The 14913-nt window shown below is 40.6% G+C and overlaps 1 protein-coding gene across 4 annotated transcripts in view; it reads left to right on the top strand.

Moving 5' to 3' along the window:
* The window catches only part of map7d1a (MAP7 domain containing 1a), a 41340-nt gene that overhangs the window by 20343 nt on the left and 6084 nt on the right, over positions 1-14913 (top strand). Inside the window, exons 3-14 of one of the 4 annotated variants that reach the window (XM_085471885.1) lie at positions 1522-1590; positions 2221-2241; positions 4723-4886; positions 5170-5281; positions 7888-7992; positions 9049-9171; positions 9292-9437; positions 9542-9672; positions 11049-11287; positions 11803-12079; positions 12726-12906; positions 13752-13856. In XM_085471885.1, the coding sequence (XP_085328011.1) occupies positions 1522-1590; positions 2221-2241; positions 4723-4886; positions 5170-5281; positions 7888-7992; positions 9049-9171; positions 9292-9437; positions 9542-9672; positions 11049-11287; positions 11803-12079; positions 12726-12906; positions 13752-13856 (1673 nt within the window). The remainder of the gene's footprint in view (positions 1-1521; positions 1591-2220; positions 2242-4722; positions 4887-5169; positions 5282-7887; positions 7993-9048; positions 9172-9291; positions 9438-9541; positions 9673-11048; positions 11288-11802; positions 12080-12725; positions 12907-13751; positions 13857-14913) is intronic. The other 3 variants (XM_085471886.1, XM_085471887.1, XM_085471888.1) reach the window with 3 other exon arrangements.

Raw genomic sequence — 14913 nt, 5'->3', positions numbered from 1 at the left:
TGTTTTCCTCTTGGACACCTTGTACATTTGACTTTATGATTAACATGGTGGTGAGTTGCGAACATCAGCAAGTAACACTTACCAAGGGCACGCACATGGCATTTCCAACATACTATAAATATCAATGTAGGTCAGGAGTTGTTCTTAGGGGAGGCTGCATGGCAGATTGTTTTCGTCTTCATGATTCACACCTCCCCCTATTCGATGTTGCTGTGATTGATGCTGAACATCTGGACCGTAAAGATCGAGGAGGATGATGTAGACTAAAGGCTCAAGAATGCCTTCCGTGTCACTGTTCTCAGTGGGTGGTACTAGGGTATGTTGGCTGTGGTAGAAATGGTATTTCACAGTAATTCATTTGGAGTAAGTCTGCAGAAATGAGTTGCATACATACTGTTGAGAAAAAAACATGCAATTACAGAAAAAAATAATTAACCTTTCCCCAATTAAAATCTGTTTTAACATCAACTATAAGTGTTAATTTAATATGGGTTACCAACCACATCTCAACACACTGTTCCACTGACTGTTTTTGTTAGTTGTAAATGATCTTTATTGATATATTCTTAGGCTCACATACCAAGACAAAGTGTGCCTTTGGCTTGTTTGAGCATTTTTCACTAGACATGCCCAAAATTTAAATTACTGTGTCAGAAAGCTATGTTTATATAATTTAGTTATAACATATTCAAGTCACCCACACTACGAGATTTCTGGTATTTGCCACATGCTACTGCTTCTATTTTGATGGGATTGGCTTGCTGGCAGAATTTTCTTAATTTTTTCCTGTTGTATCTTAATCTAGATAATAGAATACACATTATCTGTAGCCCTAGGTTGTGCATTAGTGTTGAAATTGTGATATTAGTCAGTCAGTCAGTAAGTTTCCTGTCAATGCATTATGCCATGGATTTTCTTGTGGAGCCATTTAGAGATTAAAAAGCCATCGCTGCAATGACTTTATAGCAGTGAAGAAGGCATTTACTGCATTTCTATTTATATGAGGTCAGATGCATCATTGATGCCTCAAGTCAGTTTGCAGCTGAGGATGGTTTGACATGGAGTGGTTTTCTGTGGGGCTTTTAGAAGATTGTAGAACTTATGATTAAATGATGTATTCTCTATATCTTCAAAAGGTGCCCTTGACTAGTCGGCTTTAACTGATATCTTAGTAGGTGTGTTTCAAATAGGTATCATTTTAAGTACTGGGAGATGCAATGCTAGAAATCTGCAGATACTGAATGATTCAGTGTGTGTGTGTGTGTGTGTGTGTGTGTGTGTGTGTGTGTGTGTGTGTGTGTGTGTGTGTGTGTGTGTGTGTGTGTGAGGGAGAGAGAGAGAATGGGTGAATAAGACATGCTGGATAAAGCATTTTGAGTCCCCAAGTAGAGTAGAAAAACGCTATATAATAACCACAATTTCCAATATATAAAGTGTCTGGAGATGATTTAATCAGTTTGGATGATGCAAGGTGATACCTATCATTAATCCTCTTTTCTTCTGCCTTCATTCTAATCTTAGATGCCATGAAGTCAGAAGACAGGCAGAAGCTTGCAAAAGAGCGGCGAGAGGAGAAAGCGAAATATCTAGGTAAGTAAAAACCAGGGGTGGGAGGCCATTTCTTTTAAATGGATAGAGAGCTCCACCTGGTGTTAGGGTGGAGGAGGTTGTTAGCAGTTGATTGGCTACTGGGTTGGCTTTAGGCTGCAAAAGGCATGCTCAACATTATACACACAGACACTTGGAGAGGATAAAAAGGTAGTTTGGACTTCTACAGAAAATGGGCCAAAATCAGTAAAAGCCAAGCCACCATTTTACCAGAGACAAGTGAGCATCTGTTTTCTGCATGCATGCTGAAACAGTCTTGAGCACTATCAAGACGCTTATTTATTGTTTTTGTATGAACAAAATCATTGCTTTAGCTCAACTGATACACATTACATTGTTCAAAAATGCTGCACGAATGACAAAAACGTACACGTTGATGGGGCTGAATATTTTATAACTTTTATAACTTATGACGAGTTGTGAAAGCCGAGAAAGTGCCCCAACTTACACTGATGCATTTTCAAGAAATGTCACAGCTCTCTCAGCACCTATGAGTTGTCTCTCTTTTTGTTTAACACGTGGCTCTCACATTATCACTTGCCTACTTGCCATGCACTGCTTTGCATGATTGACAGCTGCCTCTATCTTTTCTCTCACCCTTTACTCCTGCAGAAGAGCTCAGCAAGTTGCAAGGTAAGCCACTCACCTGTGTTTTTGTGGTGGTGGTGGTGGTGGTGGTGGTGGTGGTGCCAATGAATACCCCTTTTGATCATTCAGTTTCAGCTTAATAAAGTTCAGTAGTAAAAGCTAGAGCTGGGGAATGCACCAAAAGCTCAATTATCCTGCCTATAAAGAGAAGCAGCATGTAGAATAATGACTACTGTTTCAGTAATAGTGTAACAAAAATAAAGCTTTTTTGTAAATTTTAAAGCATAATTACACTTAAAAAAAAAAAAAAATCAAGTTAAGTGCTGCAAAGACAAAACTTGCATATTGACTTTTGGTAATAAAACCCAGCCCTAGAGCCTTTTCATTTATTTAATCCCCATGTTTCTTGTTTTAATCCTCCTCTTTTCCTGTGACAAAAATTTAAAATTTCATCCTCCCTTTCTCTGAACATCATAAATATGACTTAAACAAAAATCATGTACTCACTAAATCATCATTTATGTGTGAAAACCCTGTTACTTAACAGGAAGTTGTGGGTGACGAGAAGCCCGCCCTTACACTGACTGTTGTTTATCCACGTTCTAACAGCAGTCACCACAAAACTCTTTGGATTAAAAAAAAAAAAAAAAGTACAAACACCAAGCCACAAAACCACCATGATAATCATCTTACTGGATGAATTGATGGTTTGCTGCCGAATTTATCTTGGCTGTGAAATTATATATAAACAACTTTGTTGCCAAACAGGACAAAAAAAGTTCAAAATGTTCTTAAAAGGGAAAATATGTAAATTAGTGTTCAGATACTGAGCCGAGTTGTATATCACCCAGCCTGTACGCACCGCGATACTTGCGTGAAAGTCACACAACGCAGTTCTTTTTTTAAAGCTAGTTGTTGTCACACTCGTACTTTCTGTAAAGCTTTGCTGTCTAATCCAAATTTGTGTTGGATTGCAGTAAGATGAGGTCAGCAGACTTCATACTGTGGATCAGTCTAATTGGGTGATCACCGTGGTACGCCAGATGGTAGGGGTCTGATCTAATACTCTCAGCCAGCTTGGGATAAAAGATGCGATCCTGCTAAAGCTTGTGTTTACAATATCAGCTTAAGGGATCTTATATCGCCAGAACCATTTCTAGTAGCAGAGGTATAAGTAGAAAAAAAATCTACATATACGAGCTCATCTGCTATTGGATTTGTTCTGTTATAGTTGCATAGATAGATGCTACTCTCATACCCTGTCCATCTTTGGTGAGGAGGTATAAATACTTAATGTACCAGGGTTAGCGCAGCCCTTTGGCAATGACTATTTAATGGCCATACTGTAGCAGGTCTAGATGCTGCTTGTCAGCGCTGATCACTGTCAGGAGAGAGTTGAGGAATGTCAGTGTCACTCTGGTACACTGTAACCGTCAAGACCCCAGCCAGTATCCAGCTCATTTCCTCCTGCAACCCACACCTATATTCTGAAGAACCATTGCAACTGTGAGAGAATCAAATTTAAAAACGTAACCATCAAATGTCACAGACCTGACTTGCATGGAAAGAGTGGAAACACTTGTGTGACCTAAAGGTTTCCCTTCTGAGAAGGGAGGAAAAACTGGATGTGGAAAACTGCATTTGTAGGCGCTGGGATCTATTTCCTCCCCCTACTCGTCTCATCACTGCACAATAGGTGAATTATAAAACAGTTTCCACTGTGCTCTACTTAAAGTTCCCTAAAGCTTTAAGTCCGTGGAAGGTAGAGTTAAGGTACGTCTCAAATCGGGGCCATCGAACTCTGATATATGCACTGCAGCAGTTAGAAGTGTTTTCTGCAAGATGCTGACATGCAGGGCCTCAGTATAACTTTTATAAATTTCAGATCCCCTAGCCTCCAGTGCCTCTGCAATTATCCATCACTCTAGTCTGAAATCCACTATCAGTTGATTTTGGTGCATCAAGTGCTTCAGGGCGCAAAGCTTTACTTCTTTGAAAAGCCGATTGTTTGTGGAGGTTTGTAGTTTAAAGAAGTACGAAGAGTTGTGTACACAGAGGCAGCTGCAAAAGCCTCCTTCACGCTGTTTTTGAATGGCTCTGTGACAAAGAGGAGATTTCCATATCAAAGTGTGTGGTTTACTGAAGCTGAAGTGTAAGCTGTATGCGATTACGATGACATAAAAATGTCAGTTCAGAAGTCCTGCATCCATCTAATTTGGTTTTATGCAGTATTGAATTTATTTTTTCCAAACTCAAAAAGAGGTCTGATGCGAAGACCAAATTTGTTTTTCAAAAACTGCTTTATGTAATTTAAAACATCAGAGTTGCTTGATTTTGGGATTGCTTCAATGTTGGGATTATTGTTTTTTTTTCTCCCAACATGCCAAGTAGTGACTCTCAAAGAGAGTAGAATTGGGGTGTTATATATTATTCTGATCGAACAGTGGAGGGAGACAGGACTTTACTTTTTCAGCACTCAACTGGAAAATATCTTCTCTCCTGACTATATTATCTGCCTTCTCTTAGCGGCCAAAAAGACCCAGTGGCTGGAGAAGGAGGAAAAGGCGCGGCAGCTCAGGGAGCAACAGCTGGAGGAACGACGCAGGAAGCTCGAGGAGCAGCGGATCAAGGCGGAAAAGCGGCGAACGGCCTTGGAGGAGAGACAAAAACAGAAACTAGAGAAAAACAAAGTATGTTTGGAAAAGCAATACATGTAATGTGATGCTTCAGCACCTTTGAAAGTGATGACTGCTAGATTTTAAGGTGAAATTTCAATGCACTCTGTCTGTGGGAGAGCACCTGAACTAGGTCAGCTGCTAGTTTCAATTTAGGGATTTAGGATTTTCGTCAGGGACTCATCAGCTACACAGGATTCAGGCTGCTCAGTTCACAGACATACATGCCATCCCTCCATATAGACTTAAAATGAATTCACATGCTAAAGACTGATATCTGTTCTGGTATCTGTTTCAGGAACGGTATCAGGCGGCCATCAACAGGTCAACAAAGAAGACGTGGGCAGAAATCCGACAGCAGAGATGGTCGTGGGCTGGTGCACTAAGCCAGAACTCAAGCCAGAAAGAGGGTGAGTATACTGGTGCCTCCTAGATAATGTAGTTTTTCTGAGGAGAAAATTATTTTGCCTCAGTATTACTTATATCAGTTATACTTGGATCTGTTTTTAAAAAAAACATGAAAGTCCCATTAAAAATGGGACTTTCATGTTTCAGCTATAGCAACTTTGCATGATCATTGTTCAAAATGGTCCCTATTAACCTTTGTTTGTTTCATTTGCTGTTTGAAACAAACTATTTGAAGTCTTTTTCTCTTCCTTTTTAGTCAGCTTTGTTCTGATTGGCTGCCTCTTATAGACAGAAGATGGGAAAAGCAGCTGTGTTTGTCATCTACGCTCACACTCAGAACCGTGTGTCTGAGATGGCCTTATTAAAGATATCTGTGGTCAATGACATCATTCATAGCAAAGAGTAGCAGAAAAGCTGTATGAAATTAAGAGTTTAAAGCAGCCTGAAGTCTGGGCTGTTGGCTGATCCCATTTCAAACTTTGGCCAACATTATGTAGATGACAAAATAAAGAAACAGATAACAGACCTGCTTTAATGATGCAGTTTAAAATAATTGCACATCAAATTCTCCTTCGCTTTCTCTTTTTTTCTGCTAAAGTTGGTCATTTGGCCTGTAAAATATTACAGCTGTTATAGTTTTCCAATTCGTGTGGTGGTCAATTTTACATTGGCATACATTCTCTTGATGGAGCAGACATCAATATTTGTTTGATGGATTTAACACCAAACAAATATTTGATAGTATGAAACCATATCGGTAACACCGCCAAAGCATTTAGATGTGCTGCAGTATGAAATTGGTGCATTATCACCTTGTTCAGATGATACACCAAAACAAATTTTATTGCCTGCTTCTTATTCCCAGCAGTAATCAATAGCTTAGACATTTGCAGTGTTATGACAGGCAGATGATGCCAGCAGTACTCTGTTATATTTTAAACTGGATATGTCTTTACTACATCAGTCACGCTTTTCCTCCTTGAACGCATTTCTGTCAGTACACACTGTTTTGTCTCTTGAACACACTGTTACACGGCTCTTAGCCACTGATCGTGACCAGACTGTATTGATTGCACAAAGTGTATGTGTGTTGCAGTAAGTAGCACGGCACCGCTGACTAGCAACAAGATTCAATTTGTTGTATGCAGTTGCTTAATTTGGGGCTAATAAGTGTCTTGACAGTCCAACAGCCAATTAGATCAGAGCCTTGGTGGTACGCTTTGATGAATGCTTCTGTACCGTGAGCTCCTGTGAACATGAAGTGTCCCATGTTCCATTTTATGCCATGTAATCGCTTCAGCCATATGCCAGGGGAATTATGGACACTCAAACCAATCTCCTTTTCCTCCCTCACTCACCAGCCTGCTGTCGGTCAGATGATGGGAGTAAACAAGTGTAAATAGGCGCCAGTGGAACATTTGAGAGCTCTAGATGTTTGTTTTTGTCCTTTGGAAATGCTCAGATGTATACATCTTAGCCTCAATCAAAGAGCATACTGCATCATGTGCTGGATTTGTGTGTTTAAACCCACAGTCATGCTCAGCCGACTTTAATGCTGCACCTCCGTGACCACTAAATTGTCCAAGTCATTTGGAGAAAGAGAAGGTTATCCATCGATTGGACTGTGTTTAAGGGATATGAAATTGGGACAGATACAAGTATTGCACATGGATGGTTGCTCTTTTGAAGCGCCAGTTTACGTCAGCAGCTTTGAAATTAGTTTACATTTCCCTGTAGCCACTTCCCATCACATGTTTCCTTGTCAGGGTTGTATTTAATGTGCCATTCTTTTCACTGGGTTTGTTTTAGTGGCCTGAAGAGGCGGCTTTTAAAGGTTCCTTCTATATTTGACTTGCAATAGTAGATAAATGCAGATATTTCCTTAGTTAGTTAATGTAGCTATGAGAGTTGTTTGCACTAGATTATATAAATTGAGGCTGAGTTCTTATAAGTTGTATCAAATTTAGTGTATGTGTTCTTAACACCTAAAAATTAACATAACTTTTTAAATTGAAGTCATGTCCAGGTTACGTTGAAGAATCCACAAACATCACTGGTGGTAGTTTTACTGGAGTTACTTGCTCACCAACAAAATTGTGCTGATAGAAACTGTGCAGAGGAAGTGGTACAGAGTTATTTGGAAAAGAAACAAGAAGAAGCAAAACAAAAATAATATTTCTTTCACTTCCACTTCATTGAGCTCGCAGAAACAATATCTGATTGTAAGAGTAATAATACTGTGCTACAGTACAGTTAGAGTTTGGTTATGTGACACTTTGTTAGGAGTATCCACAAAGAAATATCATTCTTTAAATGCATGTTTTGTGCCACGGGTGGTCTGTCTGTACACTTGAAGGCTTGCAGAGGTGAACAGATCTCTTCCCGTGTGCATGTTTACAATCAATGGATGGTATTGTGCGGTCAGCACACAAGAATAGCCCTGGATTGGGTTGGATTACACTTGGTGTCGTTGCCTTTACAGTGAGTGGGTATAAATTTGTAAAGGCATCACCTCAGCATAGCCCATGACGTCACACAAGCTCCACATCTTCTTCTCAAACCATGTGACCTGTGTGAACATCTGTGTGGCGCTCTCTTGGCTTCTTAGGCAGATGCTCTGTTTCAACGGTCAACCTGCCCAAACACGTGGACTCTGTTATAAACAAGCGACTCTCCAAGTCCTCCGCCACGCTCTGGAACTCGCCCAACAGAAGTAAGGCTACATCTGGAATGCCCCGCTCCTGTTTTAAATGTCCATCATTCTGACACTGCCAGCACTACCGAACCCGTCCATCATTGTCTTTTTTCAGTTACTTCTTCCCCTTTGATTTCAATCCTCTTCTTGCTTGATGGTTGATATTTGACCCATTTCCATCTTCCAAAAATCACAAGTTTTTTTTTTTTCATTCCAAACTTTGGGTTGTGGTTTTGTTTGACATGCTCTGCATGCTCATATTTTGATATGGGAGTATTCCTAGTGGCGTTTTACTGTCCTTTGGTTGGTTAATTGTGTGGTGATGGCCTTTTCATTCCTGATGTGCCCAGTCCTTTTGTGTCCATTTGTCACCATAACGTACTGAATCACAGCCGTCTTTTTGTCTTAAATGTTTTTATTGATTTAATTGGTTTTTGTTGATTTCTTTAAATCGAGTTTGTGTCTCCAAGCTTAAGATGAGTATAGCTTTTTATAGCTCTACAGTTAACAAGGCCACTGCATACTTCTACACAGTCAGAGAAGAAAGTTAGTCAGTGAGTCAGCATTTTCTTAATGTATTCTCCTCGGAGCAGGTACTGTTCCTCTGTACTGGTAGAAAAAAAATCGACGGGTAACTTCCTCACTTGTCTTTTTTCCCGTCACAGTTAAAACTCCCAAACCTTACTCATTCTACATCTTCCACCCAAATGAGACGCAGGATTCTGCTTCTTCTCCGTTTGTGCACAAGGCTGTCTACAAAAGAATTACCAATAACCCCTCTTCTCCTCGGTCATACCCATGCAGGTCAAGGTTACAGTGGACACATATACTGGCCTATTTTTCTTCTTTAAGTGGTACTGGTGTTTTATTGGTTTATTGTATGGTTCTTCTGGATTGCAGATGCAGTTCTACACTACACTTCTACACTTTACATTTGGTGTTGGGTGAGGAGTAACATTTCCCGTTTAACCACGAATGTGAGCTGAGATATAACAAAGCTTCCTCTGGTTCACGGCATCCCATTATCATGTATCTTTGGAGATAATTGAATTATTTTATTTTTCCTTCTTGCAGCGCGCAGCCTTGCGTTGAGTCCGTGGGAGAGCAGCATAGTCGACCGGCTGATGACACCAACTCTTTCTTTCCTCGCCCGGAGCCGCAGTGCTGCTAGTGTCCTCACAAATGGAAAAGACGGTCGTAAGTTTTCTTCTTTTTTTAAAAGCCTCAAATGAGTTGTTGCCGTCAGTGTGAATTTAGTGAATACTATTAGTATATAAATGTTGGCAAGGCTTAATTATTTGTTGCTCTGTTCTTTAGACTCTCCTCTCTGCCCTCGTTCAGCCTCAGCAAGTCCGTTGACCCTGTGTGGCCATCAGCCGCACCACCGCTGCTCTGACCGCTGGAGGGTGACGTCCAGCTCACCAGATATCACCCAGCGTCAACGCAGGCGGAGCTCCACACCTGTAAGTCTGCATAATTACCTATATGACATTATTATATAATCTATATGCCGTTTCAAATCTGCTTCTTTTTGCTTTGCATGTTGATATTTTCCATCTTTATACAGATGGATAAAAACAAGAAGGAAAAGAAAGACAAAGAAAGGGAGAATGAAATGGAAAAAAGTGCCATCACTAAAGAAAAAGTGCTGAAGAAGAGACAGTCTCTACCTAGTATGAGACATAGACCTGATCCAAGGTAAAACACTTAACAGATTTAATATTGGCTTGAATATTTCACCACTATCAGTACTGTGAGTTATATATATTTTATGGCTGCAGTGCAACATTTTTATTCCATTTAGTTACAAAATGTCAAAAGAATATCAACAAGTTTTGAGTCGAACAGAGAAATTTAAGCTTTTCACATTTTAGTCAGATATCAGCTCACAGATCAATCTTCTGTTAGTAAATCATCTAATCATCTAACTGGTTCTATCAATAACTTATGATGAAGAATAATCCAGTGAAATTACAAAAACGAAAGACAAAATGAAGCTAACAATAAAGACTCAACAGACTGTATAGCATACCTATATAGAAATCAGTGAGGGGATAGCATGCTAGCATGCAACTTATTTACAGTAGAGTTTTCTTGGATAGTCAGCATATCAGCAACAGTCTCGAGTTAAGCATATTTGGTGGCCAATTTCATATATTCTTATTCTTATTTATTTTATCGGTGGATTAAAATATTCACCATATATACTACTAAAGTTCAGATGTTGCTAACCAGTTAATCCAGGCCCTGGACCATGTAGTGCATGCGTGGAAGCATCCACATTTGGCACATATACACAAAAATAAATCACAGAAACCTGAGTTCAATGCTAAACATTTTCAATAAATGTCTGGCCTCTGGGAAACCTGGCAAAAAGCTCCAACCCCCATGTAAAGTCAAAATGTCAAAGCTACCATCTCAGTTTAAAGTTTACATTATTCCATAACCTTAGAACCAGTTAAGAAATCTAAGTTATAATAACGCACCCTTTTTACTCTTTTAAATACGCAGAAACAAAAACTGCATTGTAAACCAGATTAGCCTTGGATGCACCTGACCTGCAGCCTGTTTCTGGTCAATGACTGGGTTGGTTTGGGTCTGTGCTGCAAAGACTTCACATTTCATGCATTGCTTGAGCATATGCATTGAGTGAATACCCAAGAATTTACCCTCTAATCCCCTGGTCCCAGAATAAATGACATCCATGGCAGAAGGGATAGAAAAGAAGAAAAAAAAATCAATTTCTTTTGACTCAACAAAAAGGCAGCAAAGAGCTTGGCAGAGCAGTCAGCGCCAGAGGCTCAAGGGGGGAAAAAATCTTCAGCATAATGGATGTTGTTCCTCCAAGTGCTGCATTGCTGGGATGCTAACTGATAATGCACTATAAGGCATGATGCAATGTTTGAGTGCTTTGACTGCTGAGATCCTGTGCCGATGTCAGAGTTTCTTAAGGACATGTGCCATTTTAAGCATTTCAGGCCAGGTCTAAATAAATAATGTGGTACGAGAGAACAACGCTGAGAACTGTTGACACAATTTTCCATCCTTCAGCTTTTGTTTTTACTTTTTTCCAGTCCTAGTCCTTTATCAAGACAACGGCCAGCGTCCCCTGCCACACCCAAGGGCAGAACTGCCTCTCCCAGCCCTGCTGCCTCCCCCAAGCCTCCGTCAGCACGCGGAAGCCCGTCAACCCCGAAGGCCCGGCCCAAAAGAGCCAGGACCCCTGCCAGGATAGACCACCGGACCTCTTCACCTGCCCCTCTTGAGAGAGTGAGACAGCCCCATAGGCCAGCCACCCCAGAAGAAAAAAAGAGTGAGTACAAAAAGGAGTGATAATCATGTCCTTCAGACAGGACTATAATTAATTTCAAATCAATTCAAGCAGTTAGTGAAATGATTTGTCCAAAGTGAGTTTGGATGGTAGACTCTGTCTCTCTGTGTTAGCCCTGTGGCAGACTGGTGACATAGTTCAATTATGAACAGCTTCTCTCTATTTTTATTGTCTTCCCAAAGAGATTCCCTCTGCCTGTGACTGAACAGAAAAACACATGCAGTGAAATTGAAACAGTGGTCAAAGATTACCGTCAAGCATAATTAGTCATGGAAATAAAGGGCGCACACTGAATGAGCCACACAGAGATCGTGGTCGGGGTCTTCTCTCGCACAAAGCTAAGAGGCTGTGCTAATCAGTCTTAAATATATAATTACTGCATTTGTAGGGTGAATGGCTGTGGTTGTTTACAGTTTAATAATAATTAACAGGCATCTCTTTATGAAAGCAAATACATTTCTGTGACTCTCCGCTTACAATACTGTTATTTCTTTTAGGTTCCCCTGTGGCTCCTGCCATTGTTGTATCCTCAGCTACTGCCAATGCATCAGGCACACCAGTCACAGCCAGCGCCATTTCCTCCTTGCCCGAGCCAGCCAATTCCTCTCCCTCTGTGCGTGCAGTGTCACCTGCACCCTCTCCATCCGCTAAGCCCATGGCAGGCACGAATGACCCAGAAGAGGCGGCTCGTATTCTGGCAGAGAAACGCCGACAGGCCCGAGAGCAGAGGGAGAGGGAAGAGCAGGAACGCCGCGAACAGGAAGAGAAAGAGAGGTCAGCTGGTTTTTAAAATGCATGCAAAGACAAAACGGTGACTATGCAACTCCTGTAAGCTGTGGGAAGTTTTTGAACTATGTAATATTCTCCTTTTCTTGTCAGCTATGCCAAAACCTGTACAAAAGGTTATAAGTGGGAATAAATATTAAAAAATACTTGGGCAAAAACAACATTTTGCATATCATTGTGAGGAAGAAGCTGTAGATATAGAGTAGTAGTTGTTTATGCAGCAGAATAAACCCACTCTGGACATTTAGCTATTTTCTGGGCAAATTCTGTGTAAATGGTTACATGTAAGGCAAATCATGAAGGGCTGGATGGACTATCCAAGCATATTCAAGATGAATGACTCTGCATTATCTCCAGATGTGTAACCATTTTTGATTTTGACCACAGCAAGTAACTATTTACTCCCTGGAAACTGATTTGATCTTTTTTCGGCACTCTTAATTCCAATTGTTTCCTTTCTCGTTCACACTGCTTACACTACGAGTAAATCAATTTAAATTGTTTATGACATTCGGAGCATTTGGCAGACGACTTTGTAGATAAAATGTCTTTGAAAAAGAGATTTTAATCTCAAGAGACTTTATGGTTAACTAAAAAAAAAATCTTATCTCAACCTTGTATTCAAACACTTCAGGATCCTGAGAGAGGAACGCTTAGCGAGGGAAGCAGAGGAGAGACAACGCAGGGAGGAGGAGGCACGGGCCATGGCTGAGGAGCAGAGGAAGAGGGATGAAGCGAAGAGGCTGCAAGAGGAGAAGGAGGCTCAGGAAAGGGCCAAAGCTGAGCAGGAGGAGAATTTACGGCTGCAGAAACAGGTATGCTGTCAACCTGCCCCTGGTTTCCAGAAGAGTATCAAGTGTATTTAAAGGAGTCTTGTAGTCACTCATCAGGTCTGGTTAGTTAGACGAGCATAAAACAGGACAACAGTCATAACTAGCTGATAACTCACTGTATTGCCACATCATTCCACTCTTCCCACCATGCCAAAACGTACACGGAAAACAATGAGACCCTTTCAGGTGCTGCTCACATTGACCTTGTCTGATATCATGTTCATCCTACAAACCCAGTCACCTATTTTGGGATGTTGTTGTCTTTTAAAGGTAAATATTAATCTGATCTGGTGAACATGGAGCGACACTGAATGTGGCCCCTTTAACCTTTCAGTCTGCCAGATAATCCGCCCGAACAGTATTGATTCTTCTTGTGTTTGCGGAAGTGGTTGTTGAGAACCAGATGACAATGAAGCTTGATAAGCAGAAAACAGAATGTGGCCATTCATCAGAGTGATCGATTATTCTGGGGTCGTGATTAATTGTGTCACTGCAGTATGTAAGTTGCTATCAGATCAGGGCGCTTTGTCTCCCCCTTGTGGTTTGTCATAGAAGTGGCATTTGTGGTCAAACACGTTTCAGTAGAATTATGCAAAGACTTAAGTGTTGTCTTTCACTTTGAATCGCCCCCATGAAGCTGTAAATGTTGAAAATAGATCCTTTTGGCTCAAAGGTACAGAAAAATATCCCTTTTGTGGTCGTAGACAATAATTGCAGGGAGCAACCACACCCTTGTTACGTAAAAGGCATGTTATTTTGGCTGATGTTTTTTCCCTCTTCTGCTGCCATTAAAGTTGTGGTTGGATTTTTGCTTGTGTGTGTTTCAGAAAGAGGAGGCTGAGGCTAGAGCTCGGGAGGAGGCGGAGAAGCAGCGCCTGGAGAGGGAGAAACACTTCCAGAAGGAGGAGCAGGAGAGGCTGGAGAGGAAAAAGGTAGGGCTATACATCTGTCCTGCCAATGTTGTTTCTTTCAGCCAAGTAACTGAATTCCAAAAAGGAAATGGATATTTATGGGTTGTAAAGGATCATAAATGCAAAAATATCCCAGCTTGGATTTTTTTGGAATAATTTTTTTTTTTTAAGTCCAAAGTTGTTTTTTTGTCTAACTGTCCTGTAGTGCCGTTTATCTATTTTTGGTGGGAGCTGGATTGTGTAGTAGATTGTAAAAATGTCTGTCTTCTTTTGAATATAACTGAACTAAATAACACTCGTGCTTGGTGCTCAATATATGTAGTACATGTGAGAAACTCAGAAGTGATTGTCTCTTTACAGCAATCATGACAAAGTGGCTAATAAATAAATAAATCAACTTGTGAGTAGTTTCACGTAGCTCCACTGAGATATCATTCTGCAGAAGAAAGTGTCCATGTGCCTATGATAACAGTCTCATGCTAGTGGCAGCAAGACCAGATGAAAACATTAACGGTGTCCATACTCAGCTGTGCTGCATGTTTGGTTTCCTTCCAAATGCAGACGATGAAAAGAAGTTGAAATTGCTCACAACAATGTTTAAAAGTCATTATTTCTGGAAGGAGACATTGCTACTGAGTTTTTAAAACGCATTTGTTGGCACTTTGAAAACCTCAAGGCATGTGCCATCGTTTTCCTTTATATTGATGACAAGACATAACAATCTGAATGCATCAGTAGCATTACATGCAAGTACATTCGATTTGGAGTTGAACTTTTCCTTTCGAAATACAGCATCTCCAAACAGTGGCTGATTTAAAAGAGGAAAATGTTCTCTTGCACGATACAGAGTAATGCCAAAATCAATTTTGTAGTCGGTTTACAAAAGCTCTCCTCCCCCGGTGGTGGTATATTCCAAGATACATTCATCCTGAGGTCGGCCCTTTTTACATGACAAACGCAGAAAGTTGAATCCCTGAAACAAGATGAATGATGTTTTTTGGCTTATCCTGGATCAGCTGTCTGCATGCCATGATTTAATAGGGCTTACAATGTGAATGAGCATTAAGCTATATATAAA

Source organism: Copadichromis virginalis, linkage group LG11 (genome assembly GCF_057382275.1).
Source record: "Copadichromis virginalis isolate Kocher_CV1m ecotype Utaka linkage group LG11, C_Virginalis_male_GT1.1, whole genome shotgun sequence".
Classification (NCBI taxonomy): Eukaryota; Metazoa; Chordata; class Actinopteri; order Cichliformes; family Cichlidae; genus Copadichromis; species Copadichromis virginalis.
This window is presented reverse-complemented; position numbering and strand designations above follow the sequence as displayed.